This window comes from Globicephala melas, chromosome 5 (genome assembly GCF_963455315.2).
Source record: "Globicephala melas chromosome 5, mGloMel1.2, whole genome shotgun sequence".
NCBI classification, from domain to species: Eukaryota; Metazoa; Chordata; class Mammalia; order Artiodactyla; family Delphinidae; genus Globicephala; species Globicephala melas.
In genome coordinates, this window is record NC_083318.1 from 33,145,957 (window position 1) to 33,169,501 (window position 23,545).

At 35.0% G+C, this 23,545-nt stretch overlaps 1 protein-coding gene across 3 annotated transcripts in view; it reads left to right on the plus strand.

Moving 5' to 3' along the window:
* TBCK (TBC1 domain containing kinase) overlaps positions 1-23,545 on the plus strand; it is a 237,476-nt gene that overhangs the window by 49,107 nt on the left and 164,824 nt on the right. For all 3 annotated transcript variants that reach the window (XM_060299116.2, XM_030864124.3, XM_030864123.3), the window contains exons 6-12: positions 2,581-2,722; positions 16,499-16,559; positions 17,888-17,949; positions 18,205-18,266; positions 19,202-19,350; positions 20,960-21,098; positions 22,427-22,526. In XM_060299116.2, coding sequence (XP_060155099.1) covers positions 2,581-2,722; positions 16,499-16,559; positions 17,888-17,949; positions 18,205-18,266; positions 19,202-19,350; positions 20,960-21,098; positions 22,427-22,526 — 715 coding nt within the window. The remainder of the gene's footprint in view (positions 1-2,580; positions 2,723-16,498; positions 16,560-17,887; positions 17,950-18,204; positions 18,267-19,201; positions 19,351-20,959; positions 21,099-22,426; positions 22,527-23,545) is intronic.

Sequence of the window (23,545 nt, forward strand, 5' to 3'; positions counted from 1 at the left end):
CAAATATTAAAGAACAACAAAGTAAAATGTTAACATCTGTTTCAAAATATTGTAAAGAGTTAGAAATTGGACATTCATTTTATTTGGCCAGTAGCTTAATACCTTGTTAAAGCATCAGACAGATGGTGAAAGCCACTTACATTTATCTCACCAGTCATACTCACGGCAGAGTTCCGGTAAGAGTGTTAAAATGCTATGCTAAAGAAGAGACACTTGTTGAAAGGAGATAATTTACATTTAAAAATCCTAAGTTTTATTATTTTTATTAATTAACAAGTCCTTGATAGAAAGGAAATTAGAATTTTGGGAGCAAAAGTCACCTCTGTACTTCCAGAGATCACCAGTCAGAAGTTTTAGATATAACAATTTACCCATAGTATTGCTTGACTTTTCACTACCCATTCTGTTATTTTGGGGTTAGATGTGCTGGAAATCAGGATTAAAAATGAACAGTTTACCTTCTGGATGTATCATGCTAATGATGACAAAGCTAAAACATTGCATATGTGTCATATTTTTCATTTTTAGAAAACTTCTTTATGTATTCACTAATATTTATAACAGTTTTGTGAGGTAGGCATTATTATTCCTATTTTATAGATTAAGAAACCCAAATCATATATAGAATATGTGATAGGACTGAAGTTAGAATACAGGTATTATAATATTAAGTTCATTGCTTTTCTACTAGACTTCACTTGTCTCCAGAGGTTTCACACATTCATTTAGAAGATCAATATGATCACCTTAGGGTAAAATGATATCATAGTACAAATTTATGTGTATGAAAATGTGCCTCAGCCTCTTTAGTTATCAAGGAAATACAAATTAAAACTACAACGGTGTGTAGGTCCCACCCACCAGGTGGCCAAACATTAGAAAGTCTGTCACTGCTGTCTAACAAGTGTTGGAGAAGTAAGCAATAGGATCTGTTGTACGCTGCTCGTGGGAGTATAAATTGATACAATCCCTTTCAAAAAACATTTGGCATGATATTATAAAGTTGAAAGTGCACATGTCTTATGGCCTAGAAATTCAATCCTAGGTTTATACCCTTGGGGAAACTTTTGCAGATGTACACATAGTATTTCTAGGAACATTGTTTATAATAGAAAAAGACAGGAAATAACTTAAATTCCTATTGACATTAGAGTGAATAAATTATGATATATTCATAAAATAGAAGTAAAATTAATGACTTAAATCTACATGCAACTATATGGATGGCTCTTTTAAATAACGTTGGTTAAAAAAGCAAATCACAAAGGAATACCATCAGCATAATTCCAATACTATAAAGTTCAGAAATGTGCTTGACTAAACAATATACTTTTTAGGGTTACAAACATATGGTAAAGCTATAAAGAAATGGAAGAGAATTATAAACACAAAAATTCCAGTTGTCTGTTCCTTTTGGGGGATACCAGGGAGGTATAATTAGGGAGAAGCAGAGAGGGATCTTTAGTGATAATTTCATATTCTTTACTTAAACTTCTTGATAGGTACATGGGTGTTCTTTTAAACTTTATTCTTTATACCTTATTCATTTAATCTGTCTTTTGTATTTACTAAAGCAATTTTCAAAAAACTTGTGCTGGTGAAGGTAAGGGGAAATAGGCACTCATATTGCTTATGAGAATATAAATTGCCATAACCTGAAAGGGCAACTTGGCAACATGAATCAAAATTTAAAATGCATCTACCTTATGACTTTGTAGTGCCATGTCTAGGAATTTGTCTTTCGTCTACACATACATATTCATGGGAAAGGGAATATTTGTAATATATCCACGTCAGCATTGTTTGTAATAGCAAAAGAGTGGAACTTCCAACATATCCTTCTTCAGAGTTGCTTTAAGTAAATTAAATGCATCAATACAATGAAATTATTGGCAGTTTTCAAAAAGAATGAGGCAAATCTATACTTATGTTTTTAGAATGATCTCTAAAATATATTTTGAGTGAGAAAGGGTACAGAATAGTGCATATAGTGTGCTTCCCTGTGGGGCAATGATGATGGGTGATAAAGTTTATTTATACATACATATGTGTGGGTGACTGGAGTACAGAGATGGGAGAAAGTCTTACCTTTCAATTTATATATTTTTACAGATTTTGACATTGCTACTATTCAAAAGAATAAATACTATTTTCAAAGATAATATATGCTTTAAATAAGAGTTAAGTATAAAGAGAAGATAGTTAAGTATAAAGAGAAGAGTTAAGTATAAAGAGAAGAGAAGATAAAAAGAAGATAGTAAGGAAGAAGGAAAAACGCCTGGAAACCTGGAAAGCTGCAAGAAGGCAATATGTTAACACAGAGGAAAGCAAAGAAAGGAACTAATATTGCAGACACACGATAGGTTTTAAATTATTTGAGACTCATGTATTTGCTCTTGATTCCTAGACATAGAAGCCTGTATTATGGTTAGTTTAGAATTCTTCCTAGAAAGAGTTGTCTAATTGCATTGAGCTTTTACATAGGTCGTACTGTACTGATAGTAAAAATGTACCACTACATACTTCTTTCCCCCTTTCTAGCTCATAGTAATTATTCATTTCTAAAATATACCATTTTAGGTATCCATCATACTTGGCACCTGAGGTAATTGCACAAGGAATTTTCAAAACCAATGATCATGTGCCAAGTGAGAAACCGTTGCCTTCTGGCCCCAAATCAGATGTCTGGTCTCTTGGAATCATTTTATTTGAGCTTTGTGTGGTATGTATAAAGAAATAGTAAACTCATAAAAATAAATTGTGTGTTTCTTAGGAAAGTATTTTTGGATACGAAGGCTATTTAGTAATATCAATAGCATGTTTTTGCTTTGCAAATTGACTAGATAACAGAGAAAAAAATCTCAATTTGACTTCGTAAAAAATCCTGTTTGACTATTTGTATATTATTTTAGTATATCTAGAAATATTGACGCTTTTATTAAGTATTAAAAATATACACTGTACTGGGCTTCCCTGGCGGCACAGTGGTTGAGAGTCCGCCTGCCGATGCAGGGGACACGGGTTCGTGCCCCAGTCCGGGAGGATCCCACATGCCGCGGAGTGGCTGGGCCTGTGAGCCATGGCCGCTGAGCCTGCACGTCCGGAGCCTGTGCTCCACAACAGGAGAGGTCACAACAGTGAGAAGCCCGCGTACCGCAAAAAAAAAAAAAAAAAAAAAAAAATATATATATATATATACACACTGTACTAAGTGTAAAAAATTAAGCATATTTAGAAACATTTACACTAAAACTGCTTACATGCTTTGGTATGTTCATTCTCTCTCTCCCTTCTGTGGTATTCTTTCTTCCTTAAATCCCTTCTCCTCTGTTATTCTGTCTCCTGTAAGACTGACTTTGTAACTGAGTTGGCTTTTTATGAGGCCTTCCTGAAATATCCTCTATATTTATTAGGGTAATAAAGACTATACAGCTATTAAAAACAAATGAATTAAAACTGCAGTAGCTTAAAAAACACAGATGTTTTTCTCCCTCATGTAACAGTCCACAGAAAGTTAGGGTGGGCTCTGTTCCACAGCATCATGAAAAAACTTAGGCTCTCAGGAATGGCTCCACCATTCTCACCACCTGATTTCCAAAGATGCTCTCTTTATCCTCTTTTTTAGCTATAAGGAAAGAAGAGGAGTGAATTCATGGTAACTGTCTTTAAAAAGATGATATAAAAGTTGCAGATATCAACTCTGTTCTTTTCACTAGTGGCACTTTATTCATGTGGCCACATGTAGGTTCAACAGAATACAAATGCCTAAATATTCAGAAAGAAGATCAGGATGGATTTGGAGAGACAACTAATATTTTGTCAATCCTCCCTCCAAATACCTGCCAGGGTTAGTTCCTGTCTTCTTTTCTCTCCTTTTCTATTTTAGCATTTGTCATGTTTGTCTACATGGACAATAAGGTCTTTAAAGGCACACATTTTTATTATTCATCTGTTGTTCTGTCTTCCAAGAGATGTTTTTTTTAACATCTTTATTGGAGTATAATTGCTTTACAATGGTGTGTTAGTTTCCGCTTTATAACAAAGTGAATCAGCTATACGTATACATATGTTCCCATATCTGTTCCCTCTTGCATCTCCCTCCCACCCTCCCAATCCCACCCCTCTAGGTGGTCACAAAGCACCGAGCTGATCTCTCTGTGCTGTGCAGCTGCTTCCCACTAGCTATCTGTTTTACATTTGATAGTATATATAAGTCCACTCTCTTACTTCGTCCCAGCTTACCCTTCCCCCTCCCCATGTCCTCAAGTCCATTCTCTATGTCTTTGTTCCTGTCCTGCCCCTAGGTTCTTCATAACCATTTTTTTTCTTTTTAGAATCCATATGTATGTGTTAGCATACAGTATTTCTTTTTCTCTTTCTGACTTACTTCACTCTGTATGTCAGAATCTAGGTCCATCCACCTCACTACAAATAACTCAATTTCATTTCGTTTTATGGCTGAGTAATATGCCATTGTATATATGTGCCACGTCTTCTTTATCCATTCATCTGTTGATGGACACTTAGGTTGCTACCATGTCCTGGTTACTGTAAATAAAGCTGCAATGAACATTGTGGTACATGACTCTTTTTGAATTATGGTTTTCTCAGGGTATATGCCCAGTAGTGCACTTGCTGGGTCATACGGTAGTTCTATTTTTAGTTTTTTAAGGAACCTCCATACTGTTCTCCATAGTGGCTGTATCAATTTACATTCCCACCAACAGTGCAAGAGGGTTCCCTTTGTTCCCTTTTCTCCACACCGTCTCCAGGATTTATTGTTTGTACATTTTTTGATGATGGCCATTCTGAACAGTGTGAGGTGTTACCTCATTGTAGTTTTGATTTGCATTTCTCTAATGATTAGTGATGTTGAGCATTCCTTCATGTGTTTTTTGGCAATCTGTATATCTTCTTTGGAGAAATGTCTATTTAGGTCTTCTGCCCATTTTTGGATTGGGTTGTTTGTTTTTTTGATATTGAGCTGCATGAGCTGCTTGTAAATTTTGGAGATTAATCCTTTGTCAGTTGCTTCATTTGCAAATATTCTCTCCCATTCTGAGGGTTGTCCTTTTGTCTTGTTTATGGTTTCCTTTGCTGTGCAAAAGCTTTGAAGTTTCATTCGGTCCCATTTGTTTATTTTTGTTTTTATTTCCATTTCTCTAGGAAGTGGGTCAAAAAGGATCTTGCTGTGATTTATGTCATAGAGTGTTCTGCCTATGTTTTCCTCTAAGAGTCTTATAGTGTCTGGCCTTACATTTAGGTCTTTAATCTATTTTTAGTTTATTTTTGTGTATGGTGTTAGGGAGTGTTCTAATTTCATTGTTTGACATGTAGCTATCCAGTCTTCCCAGCACCACTTATTGAAGTGGCTGTCTTTTCTCCATTGTATATTCTTGTCTCCTTTATCAAAAATAACATAACCATATTTGCGTGGGTTTGTCGCTGGGCTTTCTATCCTGTTCCATTGATCTATATTTCTGTTTTTGTGCCAGTACCATACTGTCTTGATTACTGTAACTTTGTAGTAAGGTCTGAAGTCAAGGAGCCTGATTCCTCCAGCTCCGTTTTCCTTTCTCAAGATTGCTTTGGCTATTCAGGGTCTTTTGTGTTTGCATACAAATTGTGCAATTTTTTGTTCTAGTCCTGTGAAAAATGCCATTGGTAGTTTTATAGGGATTGCATTGAATCTGTAGATTGCTTTGGGTAGTAGAGCCATTTTCACAATGTTGATTCTTCCAATCCAAGAACATGATATATCTCTCCATGTGTTTGTATCATCTTTAATTTCTTTCATCAGTGTCTTATAGTTTTCTACATACAGGTCTTTGGCCTCCTTAGGTAGGTTTTTTCCTAGGTATTTTGTTCTTTTTGTTGCAGTGGTAAATGGGAGTGTTTCCTTAATTTCTCTTTCAGATATTTCATCATTAGTGTTTAAGAATGCAAGTTATTTCTGTGCATTAATTTTGTATCCTGCTACTTTACCAAATTCATTCATTTGCTCTAGCAGTTTTCTGATAGAGTCTTTAGGACGCTCTGTGTATAGTGTCATGTCACCTGCAAACAGTGACAGCTTTACTTCTTCTTTTCCGATTTGGATTCTTTTTATTTCTTTTTCTTCTCTGATTGCTGTGGATAAAACTTCCAAAGCAATGATGAATAATAGTGGTGAAAGTAGGCAACCTTGTCTTTTTCCTGACCTTAGTGGAAATGCTTTCAGTTTTTCACCATTTAGAACAATGTTGGCTGTGGGTTTGTCATATATGGCCTTTATTATGTGGAGGTAAGTTCCCTCTTTGCCTACTTTCTGGAGGGTTCTTATCATTAATGGATGTTGAATTTTGTCAAAAGCTTTTTCTGCATCTATTGAGATGATCATATGGTTTTTCTCCTTCAATTTCTTAATATGGTGTATCACATTGATTGATTTGCATGTACTGAAGAATCCTTGCATTCCTGGGAAGAAACCTACTTGATCATGGTGTATGATCCTTTTAATGTGCTGCTGGATTCTGTTTGCTAGTATTTTGTTGAGGATTTTTGCATCTATGTTCATCAGTGATATTGGCCTGTAGTTTTCTGTCTTTGTGACATCTTTGTCTGTTTTTGGTATCATGGTGATGGTGGCCTCGTAGAATGAGTTTGGGAGTGTTCCTTCCTCGGCATTTTTTTTTGAAGAGTTTGAGAAGGTTGGGTTAGCTCTTTTCTAAATGTTTGATAGAATTCGCCTGTGAAGCCATCTGGTCCTGGGCTTTTGTTTGTTGGAAGATTTTTAATCACAGTCTCAATTTCAGTGCTAGTGATTGGTCTGTTTATTTTTTCTATTCTTCCCGGTTTAGTCTCGGAAGGCTGTGCTTTTCTAAGAATGTGTCCATTTCTTCCAGGTTGTCCATTTTATTAGCATATAGTTGCTTGTAGTAATCTCTCATGATCCTTTGTATTTCTGCAGTGTCAGTTGTTACTTCTCCTTTTTCATTTCTAATTCTGTTGATTTGAGTCTTCTCCATCTTTTTCTTGATGAGTCTGGCTAATGGTTTATCAATTTTGTTTATCTTCTCAAGGAACCTGCTTTTAGTTTTATTGATCTTTGCTATCCTTTCCTTCATTTCATTTTCATTTATTTCTGATCTGATCTTTACGATTTCTTTCCTTCTGCTAACTTTGGGGTTTTTTTGTTCTTCTTTCTCTAATTGCTTTAGGTATATGGTTAGGTTGTTTATTTGAGATGTTTCTTGTTTCTTAAACTTTGCTATAAACTTTCCTCTTAGAACTGCTTTTGCTGTATCCCACAGGTTTTGGGTCATCGTCTTTTCATTGTCATTTGTTTCTAGGTATTTTTTGATTTCCTCTTTGATTTCTTCAGTGATCTCTTGGTTATTTAGTAGTGTATTGTTTAGCCTCCATGTGTTTGTATTTTTTACAGATTTTTTTTCCTGTAATTGATACCTAGTCCCATAGTGTTGTGGTCAGAAAAGACCCTTGATACGCTTTCAATTTTCTTAAATTTACCAAGGCTTGATTTGTGACCCAAGATATGATGTATCCTGGAGAATGTTCCATGAGCACTTGAGAAGAAAGTGTATTCTGTTTTAGATGGAATGTCCTGTAAATATCAATTAAGTCCATCTTGTTTAATGTATCATTTAAAGCTTGTGTTTCCTTATTTATTTTCATTTTGATTGCTCTGCCCACTGGTGAAAGTCAGGTGTTAAAGTCCCCTACTATGATTGTGTTACTGTCAATTTCCCCTTTTATGGCTGTTAGCATTTGCCTTATGTACTGAGGTGCTTCTATGTTGGGTGCATAAATATTTATAATTGTTACATCTTCTTCTTGGATTGATCCCTTGATCATTATGTAGTGTCCTTCTTTGTCTCTTGTAATTGTCTTTGTTTTAAAGTCTATTTTGTCTGATATGAGAATTGCTACTCCACCTTTCTTTTGATTTCCATTTGCATGGAATATCTTTTTCCTTCCCCTCACTTTCAGTCTGTATGTGTCCCTAGGTCTGAAGTGGGTCTCTTGTAAACTGCATATGCATGGGTCTTGTTTTTGTATCCATTCAGCCAGTGTATGTCTTTTGGTTGGAGCATTTAATCCATTTACATTTGAGGTAATTATCAATATGTATGTTCCTATTACCATTCTCTTAACTCTTTTGGGTTTGTTATTGTAGGTCTTTTCCTTCACTTGTGTTTCCTGCCTAGAGAAGTTCCTTAAGCATTTGTTGTAAAGCTGGTTTGGTGGTGCTGAATTCTCTTAGCTTTTGCTTGTCTGTAAAGGTTTTAATTTCTCCATCGAATCTGAATGAGATCCTTGCTGGGTAGAGTAATCTTGGTTGTAGGTTTTTCCCTTTCATCACTTTAAATATGTCCAGCCACTCCCTTCTGGCTTGCAGAGTTTCTGCTGAAAGATCAGCTGTTAACCTTATGGGGATTTCCTTGTATGTTATTTGTTGTTTTTCCTTTGCTGCTTTTATTATTTTTTCCTTGTATTTAACTTTTGATAGTTTGATTGATATGTGTATTGACGTGTTCCTCCTTGGATTTTTCCTGTATGAGACTCTCTGTGCTTCCTGGACTTGATTAACTATTTCCTTTCCCATATTAGGGAAGTTTTCTATTATAATCTCTTCAAGTATTTTCCCAGTCCCTTTCTTTTTCTCTTCTTCTTCTGGGACCCCTATAATTCAAATATTGGTGTGTTTAATGTTGTCTCAGAGGTCTGTGAGAGTCTCCTCAATTCTTTTCATTCTTTTTTCTTTATTCTGCTCTGCAGTAGTTACTTGCACTCTTTTACCTTCCAGGTCACTTATCCATTCTTCTGCATCAGTTTTTCTGCTATTGATTCCTTCTAGAGAATTTTTAATTTCATTTATTGTGTCCTTCATCATTTTTTGTTTGCTCTTTAGTTCTAGGTCCTTGTAAAACGTTTCTTGTATTTTCTCCATTCTATTTCCAAGATTTGCATCCACTTTTTTTATCATTTCTCTGAATTCTTTTTCAGGTAGCCTGCCTATTTCCTCTTCATTTGTTTGGTGTGGTGGGTTTTTACCTTGCTCCTTCATCTGCTGTGTGTTTCTCTGTCTTCTCATTTTGCTTAACTTACTGTGCTTGGGGGTCTCTTTTTTGCAGGCTGCAGGTTCGTAGTTCCCATCATTTTTGGTGTCTGTCCCCAGAGGCTAAGGTTGGTTTAGTGGGTTGTGTAGGCGTCTTGGTGGAGGGGACTAGTGCCTGTGTTCTGGTGGATGTGGCTGGATGTTGTCTTTCTTGTGGGCAGGACCACGTCTGGTGGTGTGTTTTGGGGTGTCTGTGACCTTATGATTTTAGGTAGCCTCTCTGGTAATGGGTGGGGTTGTTTTCTTGTCTTGCTAATTGTTTGTCGTAGGGTGTCCAGCACTGTAACTTGCTGGTCATTGAGTGGATCTGGGTTTTAGCGTTGAGACGGAGATCTCTGGGAAAGCTTTTGCCATTTGATATTATGTGGGGCCAGTAGGTCTCCGGTGGATCAATATCCTGCACTCGGCTCTCCCACCTTAGAGCTATAGGCCTGATACCCAGCTGGAGCACCAAGACCCTGTCAGCCACAAGGCTCAGAAGTAAAGGGAGAAAAAAAGAAAGAATTAAAGAAAGAATAAAATAAAGTTAAAAAATTAAAATAAAAAATTATTAAAAGTAAAAAAATTAATAAGTAATTTCAAAAAGGAAAAATAAACAAAAGAAAGAAGAGAGCAACCAAACCAAAAAACAAATCCACCAGTGATAAGAAGTGCTAAAATCTATACTAAAAACAACAACAACAAAAAACGGACAGACAGAACCCTCGGACAAATGGTAAAAGCAAAGCTATACAGACAAAAAAATGACAGAGAGAAGCATACACATACACACTCACAAAAAGAGAAAAAGGAAAAAAATATATATACCGTTGCTCCCAAAGTCCACCTCCTCAATTTTGGGTTGATTCGTTGTCCATTCAGGTATTCCACAGATGCAGGGTACATCACGTTGATTTTGGAGATTTAATCTGCTGCTCCTGAGGCTGCTGGGAGAGATTTCCCTTTCTCTTCTTTGTTCACAGATCCTGGGGTTCAGCTTTGGATTTGGCCCTGCCTGTGCGTGTAGGTCGCCTGAGGGCATCTGTTCTTTGCTCAGACCCGACAGGGTTAAAGGAAGGGCTGATTAGGGGACTCTGGCTCGCTCAGGCTGGGGAAGGGAGGGGTACGGGATGCGGGGGGAGCCTTAGGTGGCAGAGGCTGGCGTGATGTTGCAACAGCCTGAGGTGCGCTGTGTCTTCTCCCGGGGAAGTTGTCCATGGATCATGGGACCCTGGCAGTGGTGGGCTGCCCAGGCTCCTGGGATGGGAGGTGTGGCTAGTGACCTGTGCTTGCACACATGCTTAACATTTCATGCCTGTCCCTGGTGTCCGCACTGATATCTGTGGCTTGCACCCGTCTCTGGAGCTTATTTAGGCGGTGCTCTGAATCCCCTCTCCTTGCACACCCCAAAACAATGGTCTCTTGCCTCTTAGGCAGGTCCAGACTTTTTCCTGGACTCCCTCCCGGCTAGCTGTGGTGCACCAGCCCCCTTCAGGTTGTGTTCACGCAGCCAACCCCAGTCCTCTCTCGGGGATCTGACCTCCGAAGCCTGAGCCTCAGCTCCCAGCCCCGACCTGTCCCGGCGGGTGAGCAGACAAGCCTCTCGGGCTGGTGAGTGCTGGTCAGCACCGATCCTCTGTGCGGAATCTCTCTGCTTTTCCCTCTGCATTCCTGTTGCTGCACTCTCCTCCGTGACTCCAAAGCTTCCCCCCCGCCCCGCCACCCCTGTCTCTGCCAGTGAAGGGGCTTCCTAGTGTGTGGAAACCTTTCCTCCTTCACAGCTCCCTCCCAGAGGTGCAGGTCCTGTCCCTATTCTTTTGTCTATGTTTTTTCTTTTTTCTTTTGCCCTACCCAGGTACTTGGGAAGTTTCTTGCCTTTAGGGACGTCTGAGGTCTTCTGCCAGCATTCAGTAGGTGTCCTGTAGGAGTTGTTCCACATGTAGTTGTATTTCTGATGTATTTGTGGAGAGGAAGGTGATCTCCACGTCTTACTCCTCCGCCATCTTGAAGGTCTCTCTCTTCCAAGAGATTTTTAAAGTATTTTGGAAGTATTAACTCATTGATCTTTACCATATCTAAGATTTAGGATGACATTATGTTCTTCATTTTGTGTGTTTTCAGAACTAATTCAACAGTGGAGGAGGTAAAGCATAATAGTTAAGAGACAGCCTTTTGTAGTCAGAGAGAACGGGGTTTGAAATCTAATGCAGCAAAATATAGTTGTACGACTTAGGGTAACTAACTTCTTAAGGCTTTGGTTCTACTTCCATAAATAATAATAGTATCTATATTGTAAAGCTGTTGGAAAAATTATATGAAATAACGTATATAAAGTACTTAGTATAGGGTGTTGCTTTGCAAACAGTCCATAAATGGTAGCTTTTATTATTAATATTTAAATATTCACAAAAACATGGTAGCTTACAGATTGGCACTGCTTTTTCTAAGGGAAAATGCCAGATTTTCTGATTCTTTGCTATCCTTTGTCTAGACCATCTTTCTTTTTGTTGGTATGAAATGATAGTGAATCTCATTTTTGTTTAAAATCATAGCCTAAATGAAGAATTTTATTGGAATGTGAAGTATACATAAGTGTAAATGTGAAGTATGTAGCTTTTCCTTTTTATTACCATCACTTATATTTAAACTCTTTACTAATGATCTATGTATGTCTCATATGAGTAATTCGATTCAGCAAATGTTGATGGATCTTTACTGTGTGTATAGCAATGAAGTAGGAATAAACTGTGATTAAGGTGCATTGTCAAAGAGTTTATAATTTAATGCAAATTCATTAACTTTGAAGATAAACACAGAGAGCTGTGTGAATTCCAAGAAAGGAAATATTAATTCCATGATAGGGGCTTCATGACATTTTTTTTTTCATGACATTTTAAGTGGTGCTCAAAGTTTAGAGTCCAGTTTTAAGATGGATTAGATCTTCTACCTCATCAAACCTTTAGATTTGATACAAAACATTAAGCTATTAATTGATAACACACCAACAATTAACAAAGGGAACTTTTGTCAGGTTAGAAATTTTAAGGAAATAGACGAAAAGCTATAGCACTTTGCTAGGAAGATCTTGCCATATTACCAGAAAGTCAGTACAGCTGCTCTGTCACCCAGAAGTTTCCATAGTCCAAAACATGTATAGGAGAATTCTGTATTAAAAAATGAGTACATATCTAAGAAACACCAAGCATCTAAATTTGGCCTCTACTATAAAAAAGGAACAACGAATAGAGTTTACATTTTATTACAAATAGAAAGGACTTTATAATAAATGTATGTGTTCTTTAAGAGATAAAGGAAACAATTCAATTTATGAAACAATTACAGAAACTAGGAATCAAGAACATTTACTGAAAAGAATCAGCTAAGAGTTTTAAGAAAAAAATATGTAATTATTAAAATAAAGAACTAAATAAATGGATCATAGGAAACTGGACACACTGAACACTGAGTTAATCTCCCAGGATATGACACAAATAGATAAAAAGATTGAAAATATAAAAGAAATTTTAAAAGACAGACAAGATGTTCTAATATCGTATAGTAGTATCAAAAGTAGAGAGTAAAGTTCTCAATTTGAAAGAACATACTAATTACCTTGCAAGGCAAAAGAAAAAAAATCACAACATACAAACAACAACAACAACAACAAATAGCTAGAAATCTTATACTAAACTTTTAGGAGATGACTAATGATGAAATAGTGAGTAACGTTTATTGAGCACTTCGTAAGAGCCAGGTACTTTTCTAACATATTTACATCTATTATCTCAATCTCTTTCCAGTACTTATAAAGTTTATCTAATTACTATCTTTACAGATTAGGAAATTGAGGTACAGAGAGGTTAAACAACCTGTCCTAGTTACATAGTAGTAACTAATTCAGCAGATTTGTGTCCATCAATCTGTGTCCAAAGCTTTATGTACCCTTAACCAACGTGCTAAGCTGCCTTTACTAAGCTCTGATGTCTTTATCAGTGTTGAGAAAATCTTAAAATGTGCCAGAGAAAAGACCTATTACCTACAAAGAATAACAATTAGATTGGTATTAAACTTCTTAGCAGTGTGAATGCAAGAAAACAGTGGGACAGTGCCATCAAAGTGCTGAGAGAAAGGATTTTGAATTCTTTAAGTCACAAAACTAACAGTTGGGAGTAAGAATTAAACAAAGGTATAGTTGGCCCTCTGTATTTGTGGATTCTGCATCTACGGATTCAACCAACCATGGATTGAAAATATTTGGAAAAAAATTCCAGAAAGTTCCAAAAAGCAAAACTTAAATTTGCCATGCAACAGTACTGTTTACATAGCATTTACATTTTATTTATAACTATTTACATAGCATTTGCATTGTATTAGGTATTATAAGTAATCTAGAAATGATTTAAAGTATAAGGGAGGATGTGTGTAGGTTATTTGCAAATACTATGCCACTTTAAATAAAGGACTTGAGCATCAGTGGATTTTGGTATCCAAGTAGGTCCTGGAACCAGTCCCCCCTGGATAGTGAGGGATGACTATACAGAATTTTGATAGACACGAAGAAAAAATTAGTAGTAGAGAAATAACATGAGTCTGAATAGTAGAGTGTGTTCACTGTATTGCAAGTAATCAAATTTAACTGCTTCGTGTGTGTGTGTGTGTGTGTGTGTGTGTGTATGTGTTTTCATCACAGGATAGATAAATAGTAAGCATTTAAACTGAAAAGTTATTTTGGAGCCATATCCTAGGAGACTTTGAATGCTGTATTGAGAGATTTATACTTAGTTATGTAAGGTATGGAAGACCATTTAAAGTTTTTAAGTAAACTGAAATCAATTATTATTATTTTTTTTTTTTTTGCGGTACGTGGGCCTCTCACTGTTGCGGCCTCTCCCGTTGCGGAGTACAGGCTCCGGACATGCAGGCTCAGTGGCCATGGCTCAGGGGCCTAGCCGCTCCGCGACATGTGGGATCTTTCCAGACCGGGGCACGAACCTGTGTCCCCTGCATCGGTAGGCGGACTCTAAACCACTGCGCCACCAGGGAAGCCCTGAAATCAGTTAATTTTTTAAGGTGGTTCTTTTTTAAAAATTTTTATTGGAGTATAGTTGTTTACAATGTTGTGTTAGTTTCAGGTGTACAGCAAAGTGAATCATTTATACATATATCAACTCTTCTTTAGATTCTTTTTTTTAGGTCGTTACAGAGTATTGTGTAGAGTTCCCTGTGCTATACAGTAGGTCCTTATTAGTTATCTATTTTATATATTATAGTGTGTATATGTCAATCCCAATCTCCCAATTTATCCCTTTCCCCCTGGTAACCCTAAGATTGTTTTCTACATCTGTGACTCTATTTCTGTTTTGTAGGTAAGTTCATTTGTACTATTAGTTTAGATTCCACGTATAAGCAATATCATATGTTATTTGTCCTTCTCTGTCTGACTTACATCACTCAGTAGGGCAATTTCTATGTCCATCCATTGTTGCTGCAGATGGCATTATTTTGTTCTGTTTCATGGCTGAGTGATATTTCATTGTGTATATGTACCACATCTTCTTTATTCATTCCTCTGTCAATGGACATTTAGGTTGCTTCCATGTCCTGGCTATTGTAAATAGTGCTGCAAATGAACATTGGGGTGCATGTATCCTTGCGAATTATGGTTTTCTCAGAGTATATGCCCAGAAGTAGGATTGCTGGATCATATGGTAGCTCTTAGTTTAGTTTTTTTTTAAGAAACCTCCATACTGTTCTCCATAGAAGCTGTACCAATTTATATTCCTACCAGCAGTGTAGAAGGAATCCCTCTTCTCCACACCCTCTCCAGCATTTATTGTTTGTAGATTTTTTTGATGGTGACCATTCTAACTAGTGTGAGGTGATCCCTCATTCTAGTTTTGATTTGTACTTTTCTAATAATTAGTGATGTTGAACATCTTTTCATGTGCTTTTTGGCCATCTGTATGTCTTCTTTGGATCAATGTCTGTTTAGATCTTCTGCCCATTATTTTGATTGGGTTTTTTTGTTTGTTTGTTTTGTTATTGAGCTGCATGAGCTGTTTGTATATTTTGGAGATTAATCCCTTGTCAGTTGCTTCATTTGCAAATACTTTTTCCCATTCTGTGGGTTGTCTTTTCGTTTTGTTTATGGTTTCCTTTGCTGTGCAACAGCTTTTAAGTTTAATTAGGTCCCATTTGTTTATTTTTGTTTTTATTTTCATTACTCTAGGAGGTGGATCAAAAAAGGATCTTGCTTCGATTTATGTCAGAGAGTGTTCTGCCTGTGTTTTCCTCTACGAGTTTTATAGTATCTGGCCTTTAGGTCTACAAGATTAATGTTGATAGTAGTGTAAGTGATTGAGAAGAGAGAGAGGAATGGCAACTTGTTTTCAATGATCTCTCCACCTGTAGTTCTAATTTCATAAGTCTTCAAGAGATTTTTTTCCTCTGTATTAAAAAAACAAAAAAACAGAAAATCAGAGCCTCTTTTTCTCTAAAGACCAAGCTATCTTCTTAAGCCTTTTCCTTCTAAGTCTATTTAAATGATCATATATGTTTAATTTGTTAATAATTAGAGAAACATAATAATAGCCAACATTTATGAAGCATTTTCTTTATTCAGAAAATGCTAAGCACTTTTTTATACATCATATAACCTTCACTGTACCCTGTGTGGCATGTATAGTTAATATTCCAATTTATAAATGAGAAAAGTGAGGCTTAAGGTGGTTAAGTAATTTGCCCAAGTTGTATAATTGGTTGTAGAAAGTCCAACTTGGCACTCGGTAGTCGCTCAACACATGATCATTAGTTAAAGTTGTAAGTGTTTGATTTAAGACTCCATTCCAAGGAGCCCCCTGAGGCCAACTATTAAGGAAACAACTAAAATACAATGTATGTGTCTTATAAAGAAATATACCAGGTGCTATGGGAACACAAAAATGGTCATCTTAAGTCACTTTGGGAAGAGGAAGGAGTGTCATGGAATGTTTCTTAATGGAGATAACAGACTACCTGGATCATGCTATATAAGTAAGAATTAATTGGGTAGATGAAAGGGTAATATGGCATCTTGGTCTTTTAATGAAATAAGACTCCTGGAGTTCCTCTAGACCACCAGGTATATGTAGGTCTCAAAAATGAAGAATGCTTGAGATCAAACTAAAATGTAATGATCCTTAGATATATGAAATGCTTAAGTGTTAAATATTATGCAACATTTAAAAAAATGTTACATCACCAATGATTTTTCTTTAGTGGAGCCAACTCAAAAAATCTAATAAAACCTCTGAAGAGAAATAGAGGTAACTGATAAAATCATTTTCAGCGCTGAAAAAACAAGACCCCCCTGTGAAGAATGATGTAAATGTTAACAAGAATTTCTTTTCTCATTTTATTTAGGGAAGAAAACTATTTCAGAGTTTGGATATTTCTGAAAGGCTAAAATTTTTGCTTACACTGGGTAAGTGTCTCACAATTCATTATCTTTCAACTATAAATATAATCTTTAGTGACAGTAGTTATGCATATTGAGAACGTGTTCTTCAAAATAGTGGATACACTGAAATATCCTCACTTTCTTTAATTTTCTAATGATCAGTGGTAAGCATTAACAGGACAGTTTAAGAAGTGCCTTTGAAGTATTATAGGACAGCTTTCCTCATTGACTAAGGAATTATAATGTACATGGATATAATCTTAGCATGATCTAGCCAAGTAAACTAACTTGTGAAATCAAAATATGAGATTATAAAATTGTACTTCACTGTCGCAGTTGCCTTCAGGCAATGTATTGTAACTTTTCAGCTTTCTACTTGGTGAATTGTGTGAATAATGACTGAGGAAGAATGTTTATTTTTCCTTACAACAAGCTCATGTATTTTACATGTATATAATGCAAATATTTGTCATTCACATTTATAAAAATTTGTGTAATCCACTTTAGAGTGGAATAATTTAAGCATGTGTGGTAAAAAAGGAGAGAAAAACAGTGATAGAGCACTTTGTGTAAAAGAGTGACAGATTGGTGTCCAGGTTAATAGGGTCTACAAATAAGGATTTGTATAGAATAATATTAGTAAATATTAAATGATAATGAATTGTAAATAAAATTTTATAATATTTACCTCTTTAATGTCAAAGATTGATAATATAGCTGTTAAGGAGTCTTAGAGATCTATAAATGTTGTCTACAGATTAGAACTTATACTTTTTTTAAAATTTTATTTAATTTATTTTTTTATACAGCAGGTTCTTATTAGTCATCCATTTTATACCCATCAGTGTATACATGTCAATCCCAATCCCCCAATTCATCACACCACCACCACCACCCTCCACTGCTTTCCCCCCTTGCTGTCCATACGTTTGTAGAACTTATACTTTAAATCCCAGAGAAACGTGTGTACATTCTTCAAATTGTATTTAATAAAAATAAATTACTCATATAATCGTAAAAATATACTAAAGCCTTTTTAAATAGTAATATGTGTATATACATATAGAGAGAGAGGGGGGAAGAGAGAAGGAGAGAATCTTTACCTCCTTGAATTACTGCTTTAATTCACTATTTAAGGTGCTTTCAGTATCTATGATACAATTAATACTTAGTGTTTGAAGTATTTATTTTTATCAAAGCATGTAAGGAAAGTTGAAAAAGTCTCAAGCTTTTTAATATTCCAAGTTCTAAAACTGAATTACATAATTAAAAAAAATTTTATTAGAGTTCAATTCCCAGTTAGTATAAGTTAGAAAAGCAGCTTTAATTCATATAATTTTTCTGTTTTATAGACTGCATAGATGACACTATAATAGTTCTGGCTGAAGAGCATGGTTGTCTGGACATTATAAAGGTTTGTCGTTAATCTGTTATTGAAAATTTATTTATTCTGCATACTTGGGATTCAATAGCAAACTATTTTAAAGCTATGTTTATTTCTGTTTAGTTATCTGCTTTTTGACAGAGTGACAAACTAATATGAATTTCTTTAAAGTCCAAATAAAAACTTTCAAAAAAAGTCAAAACATTGTAAAGTAGCAAACATTTAAGTAATATAAATTTTTAAATGGATTTTTTAAAATAATTCTTTTCTCTCTCTATTTACCAGGAGCTTCCTGAAAATGTGATAGCTCTTTTGAAGAAGTGCCTCACCTTCCACCCTTCTAAAAGGTTGATATCAAGAGTTTGGGATTATTACTGAGATCTTAACATATAAGTAGTTAAGTTTTTAATACTAAAGGGTTAAATAAGAATATTAACATATATAGTAGTACATGATTGATATTGGTATCATAATTGTTAGTTATGGCTTTAATGTATGGTAATTAAAGAAGAAAAAATAATTAACCATGGTTAGAAAACTGGCATATACCAAAAGCAGTTACTAGTTCATTTCCTAGCCTCCAATTAGAAAATCAGCTAAACTGTGGAATATAGATATGCCTAGATACAAATGATATGAGAAAAATGAGAACAAAAGTTTATTGGCAAATATGTATTATAGAAAAGAACTTAGATAAATGGTGAGGTAAGTTAATAATTGTTGATAATATAAAAGGATTTCTTAGAAGTTTTATTATTTATTTTCATTTGATGATGTCATTGTTAGCCATCCAGTTGTCCCTAAACTCAGTAAGTATATAATATTTGAAAATAATATATTCGAATTTGTCTTTAGGAAAACATTTCCTAAAGAGAGGAATGGTATTAAAAGCATAGTTTTGGGTAAATATACCACATAAACTAAGAGAGTAGGAAGAAAATCAGAAGATTTTATCAGTTTACAATTTTATTATTTAATTAAGGTATTCAGTAAAGCAGGTATATGATGGTCAAGCTAAAAGTAAAAAATGGAGATGCTCATATGTAATAATTTTTTATCATAAAGTACAAAAAGCACAACAAAGGTAAAAAAGTCAGCATTTATTTACAGTCACTTGATTCTCTTTTTAAAGGTATATATCTAGACTCTAATAAGGAGAACTTTATTATTTTCTATACTAATGAGGTAATTTTGACTTTTAACTATCCCTTGAAGTGTGCCATTATTCTAGGAAAATTTTAATGACTTTCATTCATGTTCCGTATTTTAAATATTTCTTAAGGCCAACCCCAGATGAATTAATGCAGGACAATGTGTTCAGTGAAGTGTCACCTTTATACACTCCCTTTACCAAACCTACCAGCCTGTTTTCTTCTTCTCTGAGATGTGCCGATTTAACTCTGCCTGAGGATATCGGTCAGCTGTGTAAAGGTAATGATAAATACAACAAAGGATAGAAGTAATTCTGGAAGTGATTAAAATATAACCTAACATTTTAGTCCTTTAAATTTAATTTCTTTGGAGCAAGAAATTTAAGAATCAAGGAAAGGAAGTAGCACCAAACAAAAATTTTTTTATTATGTAAACCAAGGTCTTATTTTCATCTCAAATCTTAATGCTAAAATCAGATCTTCTAATTTCCAATGGAATTTCTACTACAACAATATTTGTATATCATATTTCATAAAATGTATTATAAATGATCTCAAAAAATCATATTATTGATAGGAAGTCCATATCATTATATTCCATGTTTGTAACAGAATATCACCTTTTCTCTTTTAATTCCTCTCTGAAGATTACAACTCTCAGAATGTGTGTTTTAGGGACACCAGTATGTTACCTTTATACTGAAAAATTATCACTACATAAGTTGTGGCAGGAAATACTTACTGAACATTGGTTCAATCAAATATTTATTGAGTTTCTACTATGTTCCATACACTGTATCTGCAAGTATCATTTTTGCCAAATGGGGAGGCAGACAGACATTCAGTCGCACAATTACTGTTATAAATGAGGGTTAGTACGCACGTAGTAAGTGGAAGCAAAGCCTCCCTGAAATATAAAGAAGGACTTCTCAAAAGAGGCAGAAATTGCCTCAAGACATAAAGATGGGACAGTGTGTGTTGGTTGCCTACCCAAGTGCTTTTTTCTGCCCTTCTTTCTTTCCTGCAGAGCTTGATATATCTGATAGGTATATCCCATATTCTCTGATACAGAGGGGAAAAATTACACTTTTTTCTCAAAGAAACTGAATACACAACCAATATGTATATCTGCATTTAATCCTCTGCATTTTGTACTATGACTATTCTTTTTTATTTTTTAAATAAGCAAGAGAATTTGCTTATGAAGCTAGACTTGGATTACCACCAAATGAGCAGATTTCCTCCCCTCCCCTCCAGAATCTTAAAAATTTATGTATAGAGGCCTTAGTTGGGTTCAATTGTGTATTCAGTGCAGACAATCTCAACACCACACATCTATCTCAAGGCTGTATTCTTGGAGCAGCTTCTGGGAGTGGGGAAGGCAAGCTGAACGCACTTTCCAAGGACAGGGGAAGGGGTGGGAGCCTCCATTTGCCAGGGTCCAGCTTGACATCAACTGGCTTTCATGTCTTTTTGATGACCTCCTTCAATAGAGGAATACATAATGATGGGGTTCCAGGAAGGCCTCCCCAAGAAGTGCTACTCTGGCACACAGATTATTTTGAGCTAAAAATAAGCAAGGCCCAAAAGACTCATAAAGAACTTTTGGACTTTCCCCTAACTGTTTAAAAGAATTGAAGATGGAAGACCTGTTCCAGGAAAGAGTTATCACCCACAGATAATTACAGAAAATATGAACTCAGTGTGGTAAACAGGGAGGAACCTAGCAAGGCCCCTTTGATCAAAGTCCTCTCTGTGTAGTATGACTATTCTAAAGGGAATCTTATTATGTTCTTCAGTTTTTACTTTTTTATAATGTCAGCTATTATTGCCTGTTGCCTTTTAATAAAAACAGAAGGTGTGATAGCTTTTTAATTTTCCATTAATAGATTTAAGCAGTGATTACCTGGCAGAAAGATCTATTGAAGAAGTGTATTACCTTTGGTGTTTAGCTGGAGGTGACTTGGAAAAAGAGCTTGTGAACAAGGAAATCATTCGATCCAAACCACCTATCTGCACACTCCCCAAGTAAGGAAAGAAAACTTCTCTTGGAAATGAGAAAAATCTAGTAATAACTTCTTTTTAATTTGATATTTTTTTTCTTTTGGTAGACATTCCAAGTCAGTGATTAAGAAAGCAATTGGGAGTCAATACCTTGTTTTCTTGGCAGGAGTTCCTAATTGCAGAGTTCCCATCAGTGTTTTTATTATTTTAATAAATATGGTTTTTTAATAAATAATTTGTTTTATGATCTATTTGAAGTAATATTGAAGTTAATATTATGGAACATCTCACAATAGTTGGTGATCAATAAAAGAAAAAATGTACAAATCAGAAAGAACAGTAATGTTTAAGAGAGTTAATAAACTAGGCTAGTGTTCCCATTATGAGGAACTATTTTTTTTACTTCTAATGATATTTTAAAATGTACTCAGTGACCTCAATGCTTGTGCTAGAGATCATCATGGTGCTAAATCACTGTTGAGAAAAATCTGCAGAACTACATAAGGTCTTGGACACCATCCTGTAAATTATCTAGAAGTTAAATAACAATACAACCCTAAGGGCCAAAATTGTCACTGTTCCATTGCTCTTCATATTTATTCATAAAGAAGAGAACCTGAATCTCTTTCCACCAGTGCCTTAAAGTTTTAATTTTAGATTTTAGAACTAGATTTGATCTTTGTAGGTAACTGTAGAATTAATCTGCTGATATTTTTTTCTTCACATGTAAATTTTAGGTTAATTATTTGAATACACCACTAGCTCTCTACATTTTTCCCCTCTTAAGCTGATTTTTAAATATTACTTTAATTATATTGTTCACACAATGAATTAAGTAGAAAATTAGGAAATAAGATGATGGAAATTATAAGAATAAATGGTTTGAAGGATATAAAAATTCTCAAAAGTAATTCTCTAAAATTCTAAATGCATTTATTATTCAGTATTCTTTCTCCTGAGGAGTTATCATCATTAGCATCTTTCTTTTTTGTTCCCTTTATCATTTTTTGCTCATATAAACTTCCTCAGGAACACATTTACATACTGTCAGGAGAGTAATTTAATCATTGCACCTGCATGAGCAGAGAGTATAAATCATACTCTTGTATTACTAAAATGCTTTATATTTATATACTGTATTTATACCAACTCAACATATATTTAAAAATGAAAATTTTTTGGAGAAATTTCAACCAACAGTTACTTTTTTATTAACCCATTCAGTCTAAAATTTCTTTTTTTCTTTTGTTGAAGAGATTGATAATTTAGAATAAATTTTCTACAAGAAACAATAAATCAGATTTCTGTGCTCACTAAAATAATTAAAAATAATTTTTTTAATCTCCTTTCAGTTTTCTCTTTGAAGATGGTGAAAGCTTTGGACAAGGTCGAGATAGAAGCTCACTATTAGATGACACCACTGTGACATTGTCATTATGCCAGCTAAGAAATGTAAGAATGGTATTTTGGCAAATTTGCTTCAGAACTTTCTCCCTTCCTTCCTTCTGTTTTTTTTTTTAATAAAACCTTACAGATACACATGAATCCTTAAATTTCTGCCTGGTACTATAAAATATGTGAGAGTTTCTTTAAGGTATGTGCCCAGGAGTGGCATTGTTGGAAAATAGTATCTGTACATCATCAGCTTAGTATATGTTGTTATATTGTCTGTTCATACAAGTGGCCTTATCACTTTATCTTTTTACTATCGTTGGATAAGGGTTCTCATTTGTCTGCATATGTGATAGCACATGGTCTTATCAAATTAAAAATTATTGTTCTGAAAGGTGTAGAATGGTATTTTACTATAATACTAATTTTCAATTTCCTGACTTTAGTACAGTTATGAGCCTTTTCATATTTTTTGCCATTTGCTTACCTCTCTGTACATTACTAGTTCATATCTCTTGCCAGTTTTTTTGCGTGATTTCTTACTGATTTGAGGACTTTTAAAAATGTATTCATTTACACAACCTTTGTTGGGTATACAGGCGTACCTCAATTATCACACTTAGCTTTATTGCACTTCAGAGATATTGCATTTTTTACAAATTGAAGGTTTGTGGCAACCATGCATCAGGCAAGTCTCTTGGCACCATTTTCCCAACAGCATTTGCTCACTTTGTGTCGCTGTGTCACATTTTGGTAATTCTTGCAGTATTTCAAACTTTTTCATTATTATTGTATTTGTTATGGTAATCTTTGATTAGTGATTTTTATGTTACTGCTGTAATCATTTTGGGGCACCACGAGCTATGCCCACATAAGATGGTGAACTTAATCTGTAAATGTATGTTCTGACCATTCCACCAACTGACTGTTCCATCTCTCTCCCTCTTCCCCGGCCTCTCTATTCTCTGAGATACAACAGTGTTGAAACTAGGCCAGTTAATAACCCTACAGTGGCCTCTAAGTGTTAAAGTGAAAGGAAGAGTTTCTCATCTCTCACTTTAAATCAAAAGTTAGAACTG